Source organism: Phragmites australis, chromosome 13 (assembly GCF_958298935.1).
Source record: "Phragmites australis chromosome 13, lpPhrAust1.1, whole genome shotgun sequence".
Taxonomy (NCBI): domain Eukaryota; kingdom Viridiplantae; phylum Streptophyta; class Magnoliopsida; order Poales; family Poaceae; genus Phragmites; species Phragmites australis.
The window spans coordinates 29,727,528-29,751,386 of NC_084933.1; the positions used below are offsets into that span (position 1 = coordinate 29,727,528).

Sequence of the window (23,859 nt, forward strand, 5' to 3'; positions counted from 1 at the left end):
TCCGTTCTCTCGCTACCGGGGTGGTGGTTTTCAACCGGCACACGCACACGCTCGTCTCCAATCCCCATGAGAACACGCGGCCATCGATGCCTCGCACTGTGCCGCGGGCCATGGCTGATCTGAGCTTAGTTTATGCGTATGCCTTATGTCGATCGATCGCTCTCTTTCTCACTTGCAAGCAATCGTCCTACTACTGCTCTTTGGTTAGGATATTAATTTCAATCAAGTGTCCAGCTCGATATGTCTGTCCTGAGAACTCCATATATTGGTTTCCCGCATCTCTCGCATCTACATCTAGGTCTACCAGATATATAGAATTTAAAAAAACTAGATTTATCTTCTATATTCACTATTATGTCTAATTTGATAGATATAAATATACAGTTTTATTCTAGTCCAAGAACTTTATTCCGTAGATTGGCTTGGTGGATGCAAGCTCTGCATCTGTTTATACAGACTGATCTACTTATCAGTATCACAAATTTATTTTTATACGTATAAATAATCAAAATTTTGACTTTTACATCTATTTATGTGATCTCAAATTTAGTGAACCAAATATAAATTCAGATCATCATATCTAAACATATACCACTAATCACTCTTCTTTTTATAACTTCACTCAATCTAATTGCTCTCAATCTACTTATATAATATAGTTCTATAAAATCTCGCCTGACTAACAAACACAACCTCTATGTCTTTCAAACAGCTTTCTTCCTGAAAGAATGCCTTTCAAACAGCTAGCTCTTAAGCGATAACGTTGAATAATTTGAAAGGGTTTCAGTGTATATACAGTGAAAATATCCGGGAATTCCTTAACAGTCGAAGTATTTGCTCTGAAATCTCTACTTGCAAATATGTCTTAAACGTTAACACGGAGCAGGGGTATATAATAATATACTGGCAACGGGTGTACGGAAACACAGGAAAGTCATCCAGACGTTTGGCGTGTGCCACTTTTGACTGAGCCCATTCAAATCATATACAGTTCTCCTCGATATAGCCCTAATTTCTAAAAGTGTCTAAATAGATCGTAACTAATAGATTGATATATGGCCTGGTACTGTGGGCATATTCTCGGATGTGATAGTCTGATAGAGCCGACGCCTCATCGTCCTATCCTCGTGCCGTCGCCCCTCGCGCCGCCGCCCCCGCCGCCCCTCGCGCCCAGCAGGCCAGCATGGCATGATCGCTCACAAGAAGGCAAGAAGCCATGCTGTGGGCAACATCTCTATTCTCTAGCACGTGGATTAGCATAACAACGTATTTAGTCAGTCGGAACTGACAGATTATATGTTAACTAGGCTATGCTAAATCGGGTCGGTCTATCAAACTCAGTATGTTTATTTTAGTTTAAAATTTGAAAAACAGTTTGTAAATTATAGATTATAAAAATTGAATTGTAAAAAAAATTTAGATTAGAGATTAAAAAATTTTATAGAGATTAGTAAAATAGACTTTCATAATTTATAAAAAGCTAAGAGAAATCAGATTCCCATAATCCAACAAACAAACTATAAAAAAAACTGTCTATTTATTATAACTTTAAATTGTAAAAATTAAAAATTATAATTAAAAAATAAAACAAACACACCTTCAAATAGCCAGTTCCGCTGGCTTTGACTCCGTCTCCTATAAATCCTCACACTGCACCCGCAAAAAACACAACTAACCATCAAGAAAAAAGTGCTTCACTTGTTCCACTTCCCACAACCGCCCACCACAAACTCCGGCGAGATCAAGACAGGAGGTCCTCATCGCCCTATCCACGATGAGCGGCAGCGGCAGCTTCGAGCAGCACCCGAAGCGGCGTCCCCCGGCGCCGGGACCGTCCGACCAGCAGCAGCAGCGGAAGCTGCTGAAGCTTTCGATGCAGGAGGAGGACGACGTGGCCGCGGGCGTCGTGCCTCCGGTGACCGTGGTCCTGGACGGGCGCTGCATCTGCCACCGCGTCCACCTCAGCCGGCACACGGGGTACCGCAGCCTCGCGGGCGCGCTCCGCCGCATGTTCGTCGACCACACGGAAGGCGCCGCCGACGGCGAGGACCACGGCATCGACCTCTCCAATGCCGTCCCCGGCCACGTCGTGGCCTACGAAGACATGGAGGACGACCTCCTCCTCGCCGGCGACCTCAACTGGAAGTAAGAACAGACTCATGATTATGTCGTGATTACGGTTTCCCACTCAAAACCTTTCTACCATTCGGAGAAAAAAATACAGAATCTTTCCTAACGTGTTTTTGTGTTCGACGACCGCACCTCATGATTAGCTTCGCATTGCATTGCAGGGACTTCGTCCGCGTTGCGAAGAGGATCCGGATAATACCAGCGAAACAATCAAGCCGAAGGAAGCAGTGTGTGGAGCTTAACAATTAGCTACGCATAATTAAACATTACGTGTAATTAATTACACCAAGCCTCTACTTCTACTCTATCTAGTTCACTGCGGTTAGCGTGTGGGTCTCTGTGTTTCACCTTGTAATGTTAAGGACTTAAAGTCGATTAAGTTTGTGTTATGACCAATGTGATCAGAGATGTGTCAAGCAAATCAACTCAGTCAATTACAGACAATAGCGGATCCAAAACCAACAAGTGGGGAGGTTCTCTTTTCTCCTTTTTCTTCATCTTACATATCCAAAAATTGAAGGGGTCGTTGGCTTTAGAGCATCTCTCTGTAAACTCATCCCTCCTATATTTTATATAGGGATTTTTTTTAAAAATAATCTTCTATATCTTTTTACCTTTTAGTTAATCATCTAAATCTCATATGTTATATCTCACTCTTCTTTATTTTATTAATATCATGTAAAAAGTTAGTCACACGTGAGTAAGGGTGTTGCTGGACAGAGGATGGAAGAGGTATTTTATATTTGAAAATAGAGAATGAGTTAAGGGTGCTGCTAAAGGGAATTTTTTAGTTAAATTTTTATATTCAACTATAAAAGATAAGTTAGAGGAGCTGCCGAAGATGCCGTTAAAGGTCCTACATGCGTCCGGTAGGGGCCCTCTGCCTCAACGGTGGATTACAGGATGTGTCAATAGCACTGTCACTGCGCCTGTGCAGCTCTCTCTGCGTCAACCGGTGATCCAAGTGTGCGCACGTACCATGTCGGCCTCTCCCATTAGTCATGTCCTTGATGATTAAAACTAAAATATAAAATTAGATAATATATACTATCGTATTTATCAAAATAGATAATATATCGTCGTATTTATAATTTTAACATTCATATTTAGTATTTTATTTACCGAAAACTAATTTTCGATACACCGTACGCTGAGAAAAATATGAACTCAACTATATTCAACCCATGAGGTGCCGAATATGAACACTATAGCACATATTCAATACCTCATATGTCGAAAATTGGGTTTATTCGGCATACGATATGCTGAAAATCAGGTGTATTCAACACACGAGGTGCTGAATACGCTGATTTTCGGTATATGATGTGTCGAATATGTCATATTTGGTATCTCGTGTGCTGAATATTCCTGAGACCACGTTTTTTTACACGGTGTATCAAAAATCAATTTTCGATAAATAAGGTGCCGAATACGAATATTAAAATTATAAATATGATGATATATTATCTATTTTAACAAATATAGTCATATTTATTGTCTAATTTTAGATTTTGACCGATAATCAATCGGATGTGTTTTATCTCGAAAGCTGTCATTGGTTTGCTTGCTGGCCTCTGTCTTGGTGTGATTGATATGTTGGACCTGATTGATGCAGCAGGGTTCAAAAATTCATGGATAACCGGTCGATATTTGTAAAAATTGGTCAAATGGGTCCATACAAAATTCTAAATTCAATCGGTTTTTAAATTTAAATTAAAATTTTTAAAAATAAAAAATCATAAACATTCTAAAAAATTAAAACAATTCTAAAACTTTCTGTGATTTTTTTTCAAAAATAATGTCATTCGTATCATATTTTATGGAGAGTAAGTTTGAAAAAAAAAAGTGCTTTAAAAAGTGTGCAGCTCATTTAGTAGGGTTCACACTAAGGAAAATGTTAACATACAAACATATATTTTTGTGTGTGTATGGTGTACTTAAGAGGATCTATAAAATTATTTCCACTTCATTTAGAGTTTTATTAATTTATATATTATTTTTACAAAATTCACTAGTATAAAGTGAGCATGTTAAAAAATAGTACTGTAATTAACATTTTCATGTCTACCATTATTTTTCCTACATAAAGCATAATATGAGTAAACTAATAAAAGTGGATTCACTAATTTTAGAGGTGTGATGGGTTGATTATGAATTAATATATTTGCAACACATTTACACAATATTGCATATTACAATAACTATTTTATGAGTTCATGTACTTTTAAAATACATAGGATTATGTAAGAAGACTAAAAAATTGGTTTCATGATTTTTGGATTAGCAAAGAATTAACTATACATTTAACTAAGTTTAGCAAATATATTTTCTCACAAAAAATATTTAAAATTTTTATGATTATAAATATTTTTATCATGTAGATACTATTAAAAAACCAAACAAATAGTTTCACTTGATTTGAAGCTCAAATGAATTAGTTATCAATTTTACAAGTTTGAGCTATTTTTATGATTTTTCTTGAACTTTACTGAAATTCGATAAAACTGAATGGTTTCAATAAAATTCAAGTGGTTTTCGACCACAAAACGAAACACGAAAAATAAGATCAAATACCAAAAAATAGAGCGATTAATTAGTAAAATAATCCGGTTAATAAATGCACAATTCGATCGGTTTTTGCCATGATCAAACTGGTTTCGATCGAATTTTTTGAATATCACGAATATCAAGAATTTGGTGACCTCCGCATTTTGAGGTTCAAAAATTGTTTAAACCTTGCGATGCGGTGAGCAACTGACTGACACGGAGTGATACGGATACAAGTAGCCATCGCATCGTATCAGTACAGTAGGGCCCGCATCAATGTTGCGTACGTCCGCGAACCATGGTGTGCGTGAAATCACCAGGCAAATAATTAAATAAAACGTTTGGTTTCTGTATCGCTGGCTTCGTCAGTGCTGGAAAAGGATGGGATGGAGACATGGATTCATGGTAATGGGGATGGCAAGCTAGCTATATTCTGGAACCGGAAGGTATCTCCCATGGGAGATAACTGGTATCTTTTAACTAATAATTTTTTTAATATTATAATTAGCATAATTCTTTATATCTCGTAGAAAAGAGAGCAGTGAATACTAGCTCTTGAAGAAGAGCTAATATTTATAAAGCACTTTAGCATATCTCTTCTCTATAAGATATAAAAAGTTATAAATGGTAAGACTCTTATAAATTTTAAGAAATATAATCTCGTAACTGAGAGATAATAATTATCCGTAAATATTGAAGATGCCGAAGAATGACTGTCATTGATGCGTCCTTGCCGCCATTATCGATTTCCCGGCAAAATTATAATATACTCCAGCAATATACTATTAGGAAACAGTACGATGTGAAGACGGTGGATCTGACACGATGAACTGAAAATCTGTCACTGCTCACTTCCTCAGCATGTTTGGCGCGCGTCTGACAGCGCCACGACCGTCGGGGCCGGCCGGCCCGCCCTGGCCGGCGTACGTGGCGGCAGACGAAAAGCGATGCATCAGATGACGAGTCGGTGTTGCGTTTGGGGCTGGGACTCGGAGATGCCATGACGCGCATGCATGAGAAAGACGACGGTGGGTGGACGCTGACACTCGTCTAGATGATTGCGAGCAATAATCGCCCATGCTTTCAGTCCCCGGCCCAATCGAGTCAATTTTGGAGGCCAACAGGGTGCGATCATTTGCTGATTTGGATGCACGAATTCGATGCGAAACGGTGACAAAGTTCACCATGTGCGTCCGGAATTTAGCAGCTCTCTCTCTCTCTCTGTTGAGCTGAGATGGATCCAAACCTGAAGCCATGTTAAGTTTGTCAGGCTGTCCATGCAGTTAGCGGGAATCGGGCTTGGTCTGCCATATGACCCGACAGTCCAGGTGCCGCGCGGCCCGCACCAATTTCGTTGGTCTGCCAAGGGAGCATAGTTTGGCAAGACATGTGGCCCATAACGAAGCTAGCTGCTTCGTTGCGCTCTGTTCACTAGCAGAAGTTCACAAATCAGATTGCGCAAAGTCTGCATCCACTTTCAAATTCACCTGGCGGATTTGCCGATACGGGGGAAAAGAAGATGCGATTCTGATCATGCGATGCGATGTGATGCGATGCTCATGCAGGAGATGGATCTTCTGTCATCGATGTTTGATGAGGATTATAAGAGCAACTCATTTGCCGAGCGGGACGGAAAAAAGAGGCTCCAACCGATTGGCTATCCCGCTCGGTATCACTGTTGCACTGGCTATCTCCGCCTGCTTCGCCACTTCCAGAGAACTCCGAGCCTCCCCATCCTACTTTAGAAGATGACTGTAGCACAAATCAAAACAATAGTCTTATATTGTTTTAAAAATCTTAGAATTCTTTTACGTGTTTCTAATCTATACGTAACTCATTTTAACTGGAATCATTAAAAAAAACATATGTACAATTTAAACTAAAATTCTCAAAAAACTACTTTTATAACTTGTAACAATTATTAGGGCATCAAATAAATTCTTAAAAATTTGAAAAAATCACTAATATTCTTCTTATACGATGGACTAATTTCAAAAAATATTTTCAGCCTTAGGTTATATGGTAATTAAGTGAGTTACTTTATAATGCTTTATTTATATGTATTTTTATCATTTCATGTGGTATTCTTCTTTTAATTCAATTTGAATTCAAATAAAATCCAAACATATACAAATTCATCCAAATGCACATGAATGCTTATAAAATGTATGTGAGTACGAAGGTGCGCAATTTTAAAACTACATACATTACCATACAATATTAAAAATGCATACATCATCATACAATATTAAAACGATATACATTACCGTATAATATTAAAACTACATACATTATCATAAATTATTAAAACACTAGACCTTATGTGCTTGATAAGATCATCTTGAAGTTGGGAGTGAGTTTGCTTGTTTCTAATCCCTATTGTGAGTTTGAATAAGCTGCCACAAATCAGGCGTATCCTTATGGAAAGGTTCCACATTTTCTCCTAGTTGATCATAATTGAAGTCTTCTGGTCCTTCCTTCTGCTCATCTTCAATTGCCATATTATGCATGATGATACACGCTATCATGATTTGTCAAAGTGTGTCTTGATCCCAAAAGCAAGCTTGTAAAACTCAAAAGTCTTATTTCATATCCTTCCTACATGTTTCTTGAGCTTGGGTGAAAAGTTTCTTCTTATTGCCTTGTGGAGACTGTATGTTCTTCATAAATATGGTCCGTGTAAGATATATGACATCTGCAAGGTAATATTCTATTATATAATTATGATCATTGATAGTATAATTCATCTATGGAGCTTGTTCTTTGATTAGCTTGCAAAGGGAGGGGAACGATGAAGAACATTAATATCATTATAAGACCCTGATAAACCAAAGAACGTATACTAAATCTAAAGATCTTGAGAAGCAACGACTTCTAGAATGATTGTTGGCTCGTACACATGGCCGGTATACATACCTTATCATGTTGCAGTGCAATTTTTTCACTTTCAATACATGCAATCTATGCACCTCATTATTTTGGGAAAACCTTTTGCATCTCCAATTGTAAGTAATATAGATGTATCATTTTTATTTGGAGATCTCAGATACTCATCTCAAAAGACTTTAATAATAATTTTGATAAACTTTTTAAGACTCTCCATAGCAGTACTTTCTTCAATCTGAATGTCATCATCAGTAGCATCCGCAGGTACTCCATAAGCTAGCATTCGAAATGTGACAGTAATCTTCTGCAAAGAAGATAACCCAAGATGTCCAGCTCTATCTATCTTCTGTACAAAATAGTCATCATGGTCTTCTACAGCTTGCGCTATGTGAGAATGAGCTATCCTAAATATGCGTGGAAAAGAAGAATGAGCCATAAACCAGAGGATAAACAAAAAAGTAGAATTAAAACATATAGACTAATTATAAACCTGTGCTGAAAGATAATTGGGCCGTAGGTAGGAGCATCTAAAAAGTAGTCTTGGTATAGCCTACAATGCTCGACTTCTCTATTGCGATGAATCACATGATGTCCAGGCACAAAACCGTCATGTCGTGGAGCATTTATTAGCTCATATTGATTGTGTGTTAGGTGTAGTGATGCTAGAATGAGTTCGTCATCATCCAAGGACGATGACGACGACTAATCCAAGAGAGATCAATGACTCATTTTGCTATAGTAGAGGAGAAACAACAAGGTGAATGGTTTGGAGAAACAACCAGATGAATGGTCTTGTATATATAGACAAGAAAAATATAGCTGTTGAAAATATAGTCATTGCAAAAATAACCGTTAAAAATATAGCTATTGAAAATATAACTGTTTCAAATATTGCCGTTGAAAATATTTTTTTAGTTATAAGATATTAATAAAATATAGGTGAGTAGAATTTAGGAGCGAGATTTAAGAATCGATTGGAGTGCATAAAAAAATAGAGATGAAATTTTTTAGAGAGGCTTCTTATACGGAGATATAGAGAATAAGATTTAGGGAGTTGATTGGAAATACACTAAAACTACTCCCAATCATTTGTATGGTATCACGGTTTCCAAAACTGCCGTGTCACATGAAACTATTGAAGATACAACTCCCCTGATGTCGTACGTGTCCTATGTAGTTTCTTATGTTCCTAAAACAATTAATTGTTACATAAGTCTGTGACTATGAATTGTGACATCACTTATATAGTCGAGTTAGATTTTTTGTCAGGTTTAATCTTGCATAAGATATCACTCTCTTCTCTTTCCTGTTAATTCTATGCTAGCTCAGCAAACAGTCCTACGTGACAAGGTATTTAATGTCTATGATACTTGGACTGGAAGTAGTTTAAGTGTGCGATTGATTGTTCGTATGGACCGTGTACGTAGATTTAGGAGAAACAAATTAAGCGGAGTTATATTTGTTGAAAAGAAAAATATTTGGTTAGTTATATCTGTTTGGATGGGTTAAGCTGAGTTTTCTATTTGGTTGACTTAATCTAAGGTCAAATCAGTAGATACAAGAGTTAAAAATTATAATTGGTTGCTCATATAAAGATAATTTTGTGACACTAACAAGTGATCCTGACTGTATGAGCGGATGCAACAATCTGCATCCATTGAGCCAGGTTGCGGGAGTATATTTACATTTGCGGGGTAGGCTGAAATAGCGTATGCGGGTAAAATCAAACATATTTGTCCCTAAAATTATAGACATCCGTCAGACTAGATTGCGCTTGTGCAGGTAACCAATGGGACCCTAATTGCATCAGAATTCAGAAATACATACAAACTGCTATCTTACCTTTTCTCAGCTATTGAATGACTGGTCTGTGGTAACTGAATTGAGTTGGGTGTAGAATATGAATATCCTCTGCAATTGGACGACTTGACATGGTTCCTCTCTCCCAAATGATCCAGAGGCAACAGCTATATGCTTGTCCAAATCAGGGCCAGCAATTGAATTCGAATCTCTCACGACATGCTTGCTCTGACTTTAGATACCACGCTGTAGTAGTCCTGTTTTATCACGACTATTACTCAGGGATGGAGAATTGTTGAAGAACAAATGCACTCATAGATCAATTTGACATCTTTTTTTCATTCTCTCGTTTCGATTTTTTTTTTCTTTCTCAAAAGCGTCACGGCAAAGCCAAAATGGACAATGATTAAGAATACCCGATACCTAACCTAGTCCAAGTATAATAATCAGGCAATCTTCTGTATTTACACGAAACCTACTTAATCGTGCTTAAATATTTCGTATTTCACCATCAGGTAGTCCCAGTTCAGAAAATTGCACGTGTCAGAGGTGCAAAACTTTCCAACTGCAGTTTACTGCAAATCTGGTTTCCTTCTTCTTTTCTCGTTTGGGTCTTATTTTTCCGAATCAAAATACATTACGAGAAAGCAGATGGTATTTAAGACAAGCTAAGGGAGTGTCCAACAAGCAACGCAATATTGCAACGTTAAGGTATGTACCTATGTTTCTTACGTGATTGAGAGATTAAAAGAATTCAGGCGATTGCAAATTAGCAAATCTGCCAAGATAATGTTTCAAGTGTGTATTTTTGTTAAATGGCCTATACCGTTATAATAACATGATATGGACTATTGAGTGAGCTTTGCCTCTGTTATCTTCTCAAATTGTTTCGCACCCCTAATTGCTGTCAACCTCAACCTTCTGTGCTCGAGTCATGGGCCTCTCTAACTATCCCAAGGAAAGCTATCTCGTATCATTGTTATGAAAGTCGTCCCCTTTCAACTTCTGTTTGTTGTTGAACTCGTGTCCTTGCAATGTTCAGCTAGACGTAGACAGACGGTCACTCTATGATTAGAGTCTAATTATTGTGTAAACACATTTACATTGGACACTAAGTCCTCGACTAGATTGAACATCAAGCTCTTAACTAGAGTCTAATCATCGTCTAGCGTTAGTCAACCATCTACGTGGACACTGTCCTTGTATCCACGTTGATGGACAGACAGCAGAAACAGCTTGATTCGTGTGTCATTATCTCGAAATTAACGAGGAGCTGTGCTTGCATAAGACTGATTATCTCGACAAATTTAGATGATGAGTTGGTGAGATTGAGATGAGATGTGGACGGTGCTAGTGGTAGTTCGGGAGAGAAGACCCAGGTTCCATAGACTGCTTGTGAGTTGGAAAAATTGAGCTGAGACGTGGGCGGTGTTAGCGGTAGTTCAGGAGAGGAGACCTAGGTGCTATAGACCGTTTGCATCGTTTAAGCACCATCTATGGTGTCTGTTGGCTTAAGTACTTTTTATTACTAATCATATATCCGAATATGGTAAAGATGAGCCGAATACCTCATGTTCCAGTGACCCTTTGGATTGTTAGTCTATGGTGTTGTGGGCTGCAGGCTTGTAGAGATATCTAGGTTGCTCTGAGAGTGGACTTAGCTAACCTCTGCACCTATAGGCACATACTCTAATCGATCGGGGCTTATTTGGAAAAGGTTTTCATGGGTACCCCTTGTGTAGCTAGTAGGTTGCACAAGCTGAATGGTTTCGTGTCGTGTAGGTAAAGAAATACCCCCTGTAGGGTGTAAGATTAATTCGAATTGCTGCGCTCTCGGTCATGGAGCACGCTTAAGTTTCATCGGGCAACATTGTAGATTTCTTTCAGTTTGGTGAAATGGAAAGTATGTGGGTAGTTAGGAGAAGCATTTGTTGATGCTTATTTGAGTTGAGTAAGTTTACGTTTTTGGAGGTTTTGATTATTTTTTTATCAATATTAGTTGTTTCATGTCATTATATTACATTAAGTACTTTTCACTAAGTCAACTTAACTTTGTGGCTATTCCTTACTATCCATCCAAATATATTATCCTTAGAGTCAAAAATAGTATATACTCGTATTATGTAAGTCTTGCAAGTACCTTCGTACTCAGGATGCTGCTCTTAAGTTGTGCAGGTAATGATGAACTTGTTTATGGATATTTCTATTCTACCAATGCTAGTGATGGGCAGGAGTAGATGAGGAATGTGTGAGCTAATCTCGATGGTGCATTATGGGCAAAGGCACCATTGACCTTTTGTTTTATAAAAATATTTCCACTACATATGACAACTCTGCTACTAAGTAGAAGCTAAACTTGTGAACAAGGTATGTAATAAAAGTTAAACCTTTGCGCTTTATTTATATCTTGTGATGAAACCATGTTATAAACGGTATATGTTGTGATCTTGGGCTTTGTTGAGTATATATCAGGACTGCTGGAATTACTCTCATTTTAATCGACTAGTGTGTCGATTAAGCTGAGTGTGATTTGGGTGGGTCTGACACTGCACGTCGCTTGCACATTCACCTTTATCTTTTGGTTAAACTTGTTATGTTGTTAGATTGCAACACTTTGCCATGTGATGTATGATTTGGCTCGTGGTGGCTTGTTCCTTCGTTGCTAGGATTTATATGTTGCTAGTGTGATAATATATAAACTGTTATCTCTCTATGTGTGATGCTGTTAGTTCTCCAGTTTTGGGGGAGGTGCTACCAAAATTTCCTTTAAGCTTCAGCATCCCTATAGATTGGTCTGAGTGACATTTCAGGCTTGTTGCGGTCCTTGGGGTGTTACAACCAGCCTGTCACCATGTGAATCCTATAGCCTCCGCATGGATTCCAGTTACCAATGGGCAATCCACGCGAATCTAGGACACCACTGCTAGGATCCCATGGATTCGGACCTATCACTGAACAAATCCTACAACCTCCTCATGGATCCCAACTGACGACGAACGAACCATGCAAAATCAGGGCACCACTGCACAGATCCCGGCAATAGCAAGCAGAGCATGGCGACGCCATGTCGTGTGGCTACAAATGAGCCGTGGGAGCATGGCAACATGAGTGCACCGATGAGCCATAGGTGCAGGGCCCATAATAGGGGTGCGTTGGGCCCGCCGACCAAGCAGAGCGCAAGGCTAGCTAAAGCACATCTTGATGGGAGACGCGAAGAACACGAGGGTGAGAGAAGGAGGAAGAGACGAGAAGGATGCTAGTCGTCACTTAGTGCCATTTGTCGACCACTGGCGGACAGTTTCGGGCGCCCCCCTGCATCGCCCGTGAGACGTCGCCGAAGGGGTACGAGGTTCTTGCTCTTTTAAGTATATATTGCATATAATTTTGTGGAGCAATCATAACTTATAATGCCAAGTATAAATATTACATATTAGCTGTAAGATTTAACGAACCCTTGTAGAAAAAAGGTTGGGTTTTTTTCAAAAAAAAAAAGAGGGGAAAGATTTAAGGAAAATATTTGCAGGCATTCGGTCATTCCATCTATTACTTATCACAGCAGGAGCAAAACCCAACTGTTGGTTTCACTGTTTGTCTCCGATTGGCCCGTCGACCGCCCAATAGTGTGGAGTTGTGCCCTGATTGGTGGGCCCCTTCTAGCTTCCTTCGAGTCAACCCCCTAGTTCGCGCCACCCTCCAAACCCCACCTCCTCCTTGCGGCCCCACCCCACGCCACCCTCCCCCTCTCCCACTTTCGTCGCGCCCACCTCCAGCACCCACCTTCTCCGCGGCCACCTCCCTAACACCCTCGCGTGTTGTCCAGCACAACCAACACAGATCTCACACGATCTCTCTTGAATTTACACACACGAATTCAAGATCGGAAGCAGAGATGAGCACTCACATATTAGGGTGGAAACGGATCTGATACGAATCGAATAGTCCACTTTTCATATTACTAATCTGAGAAGGAAAACATCGACACTCAGGATTGGGGTGCATTGAAATATGCGACGGCTCTGCTGATAATGTGTACAAACGAACCTTAATTTATCAGGTCCTGATCAGGTGAATCATCTTCCTAATACTCTGTAATGCGGTTTTACTACACATAAGTTGGGGCTTGCCATTTTAGGTATTTACAAAAGAGGAGCTGGAGAAGATAAATGGTGGTAAAGGGAAATATGAAGGACAATTTCATGACTATCTACGAAAAAGCGGTCCACTTTGGTTAAGGGGGCTAAAGAAATGTTGGAGAGGGTGCTGGATAAGACCGACTCCAACGGAGTCAGTATCGGCTCGGCTTTTTTGCTGTTGCGGCTGGCGGGCGCCCGGAAGCGACTCCAACGGAGTCGGTATCGCGTGCGACAGGGATGCGGGTGGGGAACCGTTCGGCAAAAGCAGATGTCACTGGAGGCCGCATTCGGGCGAGCGGATAGGAGAGGCACCTGCTCCCGAGACGCTGCGGAAGGGGATCTGGCGAGGCACCGCGGCGGTGAGGACGGCGGGGGGGGGGGGACTCGGGCGGAAGCGCGGAAGGTCGGGGCCCTCGACGGCGGTCCCTGCGGAGGAGGAGAGGAGGGAAGCAGATCCGGCGGAGGCAGTTCATTCGTCCCCACCGTCCGCGGGCTCGGCGACGGCACCAAGGACGACGTCGGCAGCAACGTAAGTCCTCCCGCGCTACTTCCAGTCCATGCGGTGGCCGCTGGTGGGGGGGGGGAACCGAGGTGGGTGCATCGGCGCTAGGGATTGGGTTCTCCACGGCGCTAGGGATTAGGGATTGGTTTTGTCCTCGGTTCGGTTGTGGCTGTGGCAAGCACGTAGACGCAAAGCATGTAGCTTGGACGGCGATTCATGGTGGCCAGAGGTTGTTCGGCCGCAAGCATAGGAACAGTAATTTTGAGCCATTTTACCGAGGAGTTTGTTGTGGTTATTAACTGGAACACTGCTTGGTTGGTCTGGAAACCACATAGTGAAGGCATTGGTGATGATAAAGCAATGTAGTTGAATTATGGCCAGAGCTTGAACAATTGGTATTTGCTCCCTTTGCATTCATGTGCTCGACCTCAAGATTAGTAAAATTGTGATAGACTTGCATTTGAGCTGCGGATCTGACATCAGGGAGTCATGTGCTCTCCTGTCCTAGCTGGTGTGGCTAGTGTTGCTTTGATTGAGCTATATGCAGTTATGCACTGATCTTTGTTATATATACACATTGTCTTTCTTATATATACACACTGTCTTTCTTTGAGGATACATATTGCCTTTCTTATATATACACATAGCTAATTCTTTCCTAGGATTATGTTGTGCAAACTGTTTCCCCGGCTGAAACCAAATGAGGGACTCCATGTGCTCTCCTAATTGTTTCTGAGAAACCTGAGATGAGGGAGTCATGTGCTCTCCTGTCCTAGCTGGTGTGGCTAGTGTTGCTTTGATTGAGCTATATGCAGTTATGCATTGATCTTTCTTATATATACACACTGTCTTTCTTATATATACACACTGTCTTTCTTTGAGGATACACACTATCTTTCTTATATATACACACAGCTAATTCTTTCCTAGGATTATGTTGTGTAAACTGTTTCCCAGGCTGAAACCAAATGAGGGACTCCATGTGCTCTCCTAATTGTTTCTGAGAAACCTGAGATGAGGGAGTCATGTGCTCTCCTATCCTACCAGTTGTCCACACTATTCATGCTAGATGCAAATACCTGTTAGTAATGACCTGTTTTTTTTCCATATGATCTGTTTGTGTCAGGCATATTCGATAGTGCAATGAACCAGAATGCTTAATTCATTTTAGATAGTAATGGTCGATTAGATAGTGTAATGTACCAGAATGATTGGTTAATTTTGGCTACGGCAGGCCACAGAATGACATGTGTTTGCCTCAAAGTTGTCATCTTATTTTTCTGCATTTTACTGCAAGTGTCAGCATATGTTCCATCTTCGTAGCTGTTGTGGGTAGTAATACTGCTATTGTACTGCAATAGTATGCAGAGGTACATTAGGTACATGTACAGAATTCATGCATGATTGGTAGGTAACAGATTCTCAGTTGAGCCATCGGTCTCATTGGTTGTAGATGGACGCCGCTTCGCTTGCCGCCCTTGTCTCCAAAATGCAGGACCACGTCGAACAAATGGTGGTAGAACTGAAGAACATCGTGAAAGACAACTTGAGTACGGAGGGCACCCCCGCCGATGTGGACCTGAACCGAGCTCTCCTTCAGGTCGAGAACATTGTCGGGGAACTGGAGATGCTCGTGTTCCAAGTGGAAGATGCGCTGCAGAAAGGTGATGGCCGCAAGGAAGTGTCCGAGACCATCACTTTGCTCGAGGAAGGGTCCGGTTCACAGGATGTCGACTGCAACGACATTGTTCCAGTGGATTGGAGCGGCGATGAGCTGTTGTGTGGAGATTCAGCGGACTCTATGTCAGTAGAATCCGATAGGTCGTGGCGTCTGCAGTAAATTGCTCTATGTACTTTGCTTTACTGCAGTGGTAATAAACGTAGTGTTGTGTACTGGATTGTCGAGTTCATGTGTTGTACTGATATAACCAAACCATATGTTGCTTACTGTCTTTTGTGTACTGTCTTTGTCGAATAAAGTGCATGGTTCATGTATTTCATACCCTTTGTCACATATTTCAGGAGCAGTATGGAGTATGCCCCATTTCTTCGGGGTGATGAGGATGACATTCCGTGGGATGATGTTGTGCCGCCCACTCAGGATGACTTCATCAGGACGCAGCTTCCTACGTCCGAAGAACAGAACGAGTTGCCAGCGGCATGTGGTCGTGGAAGCAGTTACACGATCCAGGAGGACCTTCTGCTAGTCAAGTCGTGGCTTAACGTGAGTATGGATCCCGTGGTGGGGACGAACAAAAGTATGGGTGCTTTCTGGCAGAGGATCGAGACATTTTACCACGAGCACAAGGAGTTCCCTACCACTCGGAACAAGAAGTCTCTTCAGGGTAGGTGGACCTTCGTCAACGGCATGGTGCAGCGATTCTGCGGCCACTATGCTAAAGCCCTTCGTAATAGGAAGAGTGGGATGACAGAGGCCGACACGGTAAGCATCATTAAATGCAAATGTGTAGTTTCAATTCATTATATGTACTGTGGCATTTAATCTGATGTCGGTCAATTTCAGATTGCAGCTGCATGTCAGATGTTCCAGGCAGCTGAGAAAAGGGAGTTCACACTGATGCCATGCTGGGCCGAGTTACGCCACCATCCTAAATGGCAATCAGAATCGTCTCGCAAGAAGCAGAAGACTGCGACACAGGGAACTCCGGTATCGACACAGGAGGGAGAGACCTCCCCCGGCTGCATCGATGGTGACGGTGCGACGCCCACGCATACCAGCGGGAGCAGCCGGCAGAAGCGGCCAGCAGGCCGCAACAAGGCAAGGGACCTCGCTCGCGGTTCGGCTTCATCAACATCGGTCACAAAACCAGTGCTTGAGATGTTTGACAGGCAAATTGCGGTGAAAGAGAAACTTGAGAAGGAACGCGCCGATCGCTTTGCAGAGCTGTTGAGAATTGAGGAGCAGAGGTTACGCCTTGAGGAGGAGCGTGTCCAACTGGAAAAGGTCAAGGAGGAGAGGCAAAAAATCAGGGAGGAGAGGGAGATCATGAGCATGGACATTTCGCAAATGGACGAGGACCAGCAGGCATATTACAAGAGCCTACGCCGAAGCATAATCGCAGCTCGCCGAGCTGAATCTGCCCCCTGAGTTTTGGTGCCCATCTTTGCAAACAATGTTTCCTTCACTTCATTTACTTTTCATGCAAACAGACTTTTCCTTTACTGCCTGGTACTTGTTAAGCAAACAGAATTTTCAGTATTGTTTGTTCAATACTATGGACTTGCTACAATTTGTATTACGTGCATGTTTTAGCATATTATATGGTACTGTAAGATTGTGGCCGATTGGCCGAGTATAATAGATGGTGGCCGATTGGCTCAGCTAGGTCTATTTCATTTTGGAGCAGGTATTTGAGATATTAGATGAGGCCAGATATTTCATTATGCTGAAGAACTGTGGGCTGCAAAATTCATGAACTTTTGGTGTGAGTTTGCTGATGATTTTCTTTGCGCTGTCAGGCTCCAGGATCGGCCATTATTGATCTGTTGATCAACATGCATGAGTGCCTGACCATGATCTGCTGTGTTTACTAGACCCAGAATTGGAGTGGGTGAGGTAAACCCTCCACTGGGAGGTTACTGATATCACTGCAGTCCAGATATGTGGCACTTGTAGATGTGCAGGCTCCGAAGTGATATAAAGAGGACGCAAACACTCCTCTGGCAGCGAAACAAGCCCTTCGCAATGGGCGAAACAAGCTGTCGGTTTGTGTGCAAGCAAGCCTACACGCAGAGATGTTAGATTCGGGCAATCTTTCATGTATACAGATGGCCTTACAGCACAAGGAGAGGCTCCATTTTGAAGCGCCGGAAGTGACTCAAGAAGGAGATTCATATATCTTCAGCTTTGCGCACCTGATAACACCAAGTTCAGTTACTTGTGGAAAAACTGTTCGGCAACAAACTGAATTTGTTGTTCATTTGGCACAAGGGAAACCCCAAATATTTCATGATATTTAGTGTGCCTCAAAGTTCACATTAACACAATGAAGCCATGGAAGCGACAGAATGGAACCATGGAATGGCACATTTAGAATCAATAATGGCTAGACATATATTTGAACACGATGTAATGCGACACGATATTACATTTATTTAAGAACATGAGGTCTATTGTCCTCCTGCCTCCTGCCACCTGCCACAGGTGCTCCACAATGTCGTCACGGAGTTGATGATGCGTTGGTCGACTTCTAATTTGCCCGTACCTTTCCATAAATGCTTCAAGCAGGGGGGTTGGTTCGTGAGACGGCACCGCGTCCTCGCCCGAACCCTCGTAGACGTATTCGACAGCACCTTCCGTTCTCTCATCCTCGATTATCATGTTATGCATGATGATACACGCGGTCATTACGTCGCTGAGGATTTCTTGATCCCACAACCTCGCCGCGCCACGGACTATGGGAAACCTGGACTGCAACACTCCAAATGCCTGCTCAACATCCTTTCGTGCAGCCGCCTGCTGCACCACGAAGTGTTGATGCTTCGGGCCTACTGGAGATGGTATGGGTTTCACAAATGTCGCCCACTCTGGGTAGATCTTGTCTGCAAGATAGTACCCCATCGTGTAATGGTGGCCATTAATAGAGTATTGTACCTTGGGTGCTACTCCCCCAGCAAGGTTGTCAAGGAGATGAGACCGGTGCAGCACATTGATGTCGTTCAATGAACCTGGCATCCCGAAGAAGGCATGCCAAATCCATAGGTCTTGCGATGCCACAGCCTCTAGAATGATAGTCGGTGCATTGACATGACCCCTGAACGAACCGGACCACGCCGTGGGACAGTTCTTCCACCTCCAGTGCATGCAATCGATGCTTCCAAGCATCCCGGGGAACCCTCGATGCTGGTTCATATCCAGCAATCGAGCAGTGTCCTCCTCGGTCGGCGCCTGGAGGTACTCGTCACCGAACACCTCGACAATGGCCCGCACGAAACGCCGCATGCTCTCGATGATGGTGCTCTCCCCTAGCCGGAGGCACTCGTCGAGAGAATCTGCAGGAGCATCGTAAGCTAACATACGGAAAGCGGCAGTTACTTTTTGCAAGGGTGACAGCCCAAAGCTCTCCGGCAGCGTTCCTCCTTTGCTTGAACCACGGGTCATGGTCCTCCACCTCCCTCACAATCTTGCAGTACAAATCGCGATTCATCCGGAACCTGCACGGCAATGGATCAGTAGCAGTTCATAAATCGTCCGTACGTACACCATCGGATAGTGTTACCTGCGCTGAAAGATGTAGTCGGGATACACTGCGGACTCAGCAAAGTAGTCGTTGTACAATCGATTGTGTCCCTCTTGACGATTCCTACGGATGCGCCGGTGCCCGGGGACGGAGCCTCCCCACGGCCCTCTGGCCGAAGCTTCGACGTCGGCATGCCATGCGGCAAGCGTCGCTAGGACCAACTCATCTTCCTCATCGGACTCCTCGGTGGAGAAGCATAACTCTCTCATGTACTGCTTCCATGCAGCACGAGGCTCCATTTCGTGGCTTGCAAATGAGAGCCCCTCTTGCACCTATATATAGTGCCCGGCCGAACCTTCCAAGAGAAGCCACTTGTGCTCCTTCCCTTGCAAGCCACTTTGTCGGAGCCTTCGCCCGCAAGCTTGCTTCATCCTTGCTTCACACGATTCCTTCTACTGCAAGACACCAAAATTTATGTTGCAACAAACCAGTGCAACGGGATGCTAAGTATATGTCGGTCCGATGCTTAGTATATAACAAAATAGGAAAGAGAAGATAGAGGATGAAATAAAGGAGATTCTGTTGGAGATGAAGGGAATGAGGGATGCTGCAATAGTGATAGGGGTGCTGTAATAGTATTTTAGAGGATGAAATTTTAAGGATTCTGTTGGAGATGGCCTAAGCCAGAAGGGATTAGGAAGAGTTTCCAAGAGGCTGAAGCAGCTGAGGGTGACATGCCATCGGGCAGGATGGTTGCTGTTGATGCTCATGGAATGAGAAAGTACAAGGCTGGTGACTATGCGAATGTGCATACTGGTGCAACGAGAGAGTGAAAGAGGAGTAAAGAAAGGACTTGTATAAACTAGAGAGTAGACCACAGCACCTAGACATGTATCTGTCTGGTTATTTTGGCTATTGCTCTGACGACAGCTGTGTGGCTACTCGTGAGTTACTTGATTGTCTTGGGTTGGCTGAGCCAACGGATTCTTTTCGGGGATAAAAATATCATCGTGAAAGGATTTTTATTTCTTTTAATTTCGTTGTGAAAAGATTTTCGTTTCTTTTAGTGCTCCAACGATTTCCTTCACAACAGAATTCTCAAGATTATTCCTTTCAAAACAGTATTCTCTCTATTTTCCCTTCGCGAAGGGAAGCGAAAGGAAGTGTTAAAGATGAGAGAAAATAAAGGGAATAGAAATAGGAATCGAAAAGGAAACGAAATAAAATGAAACGAATATGGTTGGGGATGGTCACATGAGTTTATTTGACTGTTTTTTGCTACTCTAAGAAACCAGATCAAACAGAACCTCACGATTACCTCTAAGACGGCTGAGGATACAACTGCTATTTTATTTACCGTGTCTGATTCACAGACAGAACCATGTAGGCACCAATTTATCCACTGAAGATAGACATATTCAGATACCAAGTTCGAAAACATTCAACTAAGCAATCAACCTTGCCAACAACATGATTACTATGATGTTCTCAATCAGTAAGCAAAAACTGAATCAAGAGAACAAGCTCACAAATCGTGATATCATCTCACTGATCAGAAAGAAAACCCAATTCTAACATAGTCCATGAGCACGGCACACTTAGCAATGATCTTAGGGTACTAGATAACGCGCTAACAAATTACATTGACTGGTCTAGACTTCTGTGACAACTATAAACAATTCCCTCTAATGGAAGCGACACATTTCTAACTACGCTAGTCAGTGCATCAGTAACAAAATCACATCACAATGGCGAAATCCATGGCACCCCTAATATGCACATTCGGATTATCACATAAGGCGACATCAAGAACAACACTACTACCACCCACAATAAAAGTGCGCCTCCATTGTTGACAGACATGTACCTCCGATGGGAAGGTTGGTACAGAACACAAACAAAATCACCAATACCTCATGAAATACTAATGATCAAGGAATAAATAGCAGATAGTCAGATACATGAAAGAAAACGGTAGGCCATTCAAACCCTTGCAAGTTGCTACCCCAGCGATCTTGTCAATCTCACGGTGATTGATCCAGGAAAATGCCAACACACGAACATATTCAACCCAACCAAGCAATACTACAATAGCCGACCGATAAAGGATAGCAAAATTGGTAAAGAAATAATCTTCAAACATGATAGCATATTAAACCAAGATTAAACTGGCATCAGTAACAGGCGTTCCAAGAAAGACAATGCTGCTCCAGTAAGTTTCATACTAACCGATAGATCAAACACATATGTAATTAAGATTCTATTCGAGTAACCGATAGCCCAGTTCCTGATAAAAACAGGTAAAGCGATGCAGCCGCCTTACGCCTTCTGGTTGTAGACGTAGGTGAGGCCGCACTTGCCGCAGTAGTGGCGATCGAAATGGTTGGCCATGAAGGTGCCGGCGCCGCAGTCAGAGTTGGGGCACTCCTTGCGGAGACGCGTCACCTTGCCGGTGGAGTCGTCGACCTTGTAGAACTGAAGCACGGCGAGCTTCACCTTCTTATGCTTGTGCTTTAGTTTCTTGGGCTTGGTGTACGTCTTCTTCTTGCGCTTCTTGGCGCCTCCACGGAGGCGGAGCACCAGGTGGAGGGTGGATTCCTTCTGGATGTTGTAGTCGGCGAGGGTGCGGCCGTCCTCGAGCTGCTTGCCGGCGAAGATGAGGCGCTGCTGGTCCGGCGGGATGCCCTCCTTGTCCTGGATCTTAGCCTTCACGTTGTCGATGGTGTCCGAGGACTCCACCTCCAACGTGATGGTCTTCCCCGTCAGGGTCTTCACGAAGATCTGCATCTTGGCGGCGGATGAGGGGTCGCCTCCGCACGGCGGCGGCGGCGGCGGCGTAGGGTTCGGGAGGGGTGGTGTGGAGGATAGGGTTTGGTTGGACGGGTGCTGTTCGTCTATGTAGAAGAGGTGGAGGGTATAAACGGTTAGATCTACGGGTTTGGACATCTGACGGCTGGATGTTGTTCGGGTTGGAGTGTGTTGGGCTGGGCTGGTCTGGTTTGTTTCATTTCACGCAGCCCGCGAGAGGCGAGGGATAGGTTTTCCGCTTCTTTGATTTGGAAGCGTTCATTTGTCCGTCTTCACTAGTCTTAACACGTATCGTGCTCAAGTTGGACGGGTTTGACCAAAGTAGTTACCGTGCCACCATCGCAGCATTTTTTTAGATATTTTTTAAGGGTACAGGACACACACAAGCCACACATCACGCTTATATCTCACTACACACGCTAGAGATAGATTAAAAAACCCTAAATCCTTAGTACGTGATCACGTATAATCTTACTTAATATGTACTAGTGTGCTACACTGGTGAGGCTCGTGGAATTGAGCCCATGACCGACCGGTCCACCCAGAGGGAACCGGACCAACCGAGCTAAGGCTCGGTCCTCATATATTCAAACGTTCACTGATTCTGATCTGTCCGCAACTCATGAGTCTAAGTTGTGGTTTTGCTATCTACCTTGCACAGGCTATTTACAGCTATATCTACTTATGTTCAACGTGGAAACAAACTTCGGGTGCCTGTGGTCAGAGGCATGACGGTGGATGAGAGATGTCCATCTATTTTTTTTAAGCATTTGGTTGAAGCATAGATGGACAATGCTATTTAAAAAAAATCCATGTTATTAAATGATAGTTATTATGAAAAAAATGGTATTGATAAATGTTAGTGTGTGTTGATTAATGTATGATTAACTATTATTATTTGAAATTAAAATATGTAATTTAGTTAATTATTCTTATCCCATCTTCCTTGGTCCCTCCAACCAAATATAAAATTAGATCATCATATCTATCCATACAAACATACCACTTGAATAGCCGCATTCATAAAATCATGGATGACTATGACCCATCCAATATTATCCTCCAATCAAACACACACTATGAAGTGGTGTTTAACATTTTCTGCGAAATCAGTTTGGTACTTCAGCAGAGTGACTTGTGGAGATCTTCCTGTGCTTAATTCCTGCACAGGGACCTTTGGAGCCCGACATGAATCATATCCTCTGCAAAACCTGTGATCCTAAAAAAATGATCTGGTAACATGAAGACAATCCTCACGCCTTCACGTTGAATTTTATTTTGATTGGTTCTGACGCTTCTCAGTTAAAAACATGATGTGAACAGCTGATGCAGTGATGCCAACTGAACACCCGACCATTGAAACACAAACGCTTTGCACATTTGCACTGGGAATTGGGAATGAGTCAGATACTCTCCATTGATTCCCCTTTTCTACAAAAGCTGGGTATATTTGCAACAACATTTGTTTTAAACTTATAATATGCATGGGCAATAAGAATTACTCCCTTCATTTATAAATAGTAGACGTATTTTTTTTCTCGATTTTCAAATTTAGATTTTGACTAAGATTTTCTCACAAAATATATCATTTATAGCTACAAAACCTATATAATATAAAATCATTTTGAATTATAAACTTAGTTATACAATTTTTTACACTAAATATTCTTATAATTTGATTAAATGGTAGTACATAAAGTTTGATTTTAAAAAGACATCTACTATTTCTAAACAGAAAGAGTACTTCACTTTGGCAGACGCTGGACCTTGAAAAACATTAGTTTCAAAAATGAAAGAATCAAGAGGCATGAGTAATAGATTAACTCAATATAGCCTAACAGGACGTATAATG

General features: G+C 42.3%; 3 protein-coding genes across 3 annotated transcripts; 1 reads left to right on the plus strand and 2 right to left on the minus strand.

The window, feature by feature from the left end:
- The first annotated feature begins 1,658 nt into the window (after positions 1-1,658).
- On the plus strand, positions 1,659-2,574 carry LOC133888922 (auxin-responsive protein IAA33-like). The gene is made up of 2 exons (XM_062329316.1): positions 1,659-2,145; positions 2,292-2,574. Exons 1-2 carry the CDS (start codon positions 1,775-1,777, stop codon positions 2,377-2,379), a joined length of 459 nt encoding a protein of 152 aa, XP_062185300.1. The 5' UTR covers positions 1,659-1,774; the 3' UTR covers positions 2,380-2,574.
- A 15,481-nt stretch (positions 2,575-18,055) lies between these two features.
- On the minus strand, positions 18,056-20,155 carry LOC133889616 (uncharacterized). Its single transcript, XM_062330069.1, has 2 exons — positions 19,239-20,155; positions 18,056-19,173 (listed from the first exon to the last, which is right to left on the minus strand). The coding sequence occupies exon 2, from the start codon at positions 19,118-19,120 to the stop codon at positions 18,056-18,058; it is 1,065 nt and encodes a 354-aa protein (XP_062186053.1). The 5' UTR covers positions 19,121-19,173; positions 19,239-20,155.
- Positions 20,156-21,320: 1,165 nt separating this feature from the next.
- On the minus strand, positions 21,321-22,160 carry LOC133889168 (ubiquitin-ribosomal protein eS31y fusion protein-like). Its single transcript, XM_062329642.1, has one exon. It carries the CDS (start codon positions 22,143-22,145, stop codon positions 21,519-21,521), a length of 627 nt encoding a protein of 208 aa, XP_062185626.1. The 5' UTR covers positions 22,146-22,160; the 3' UTR covers positions 21,321-21,518.
- Positions 22,161-23,859: the final 1,699 nt, after the last annotated feature.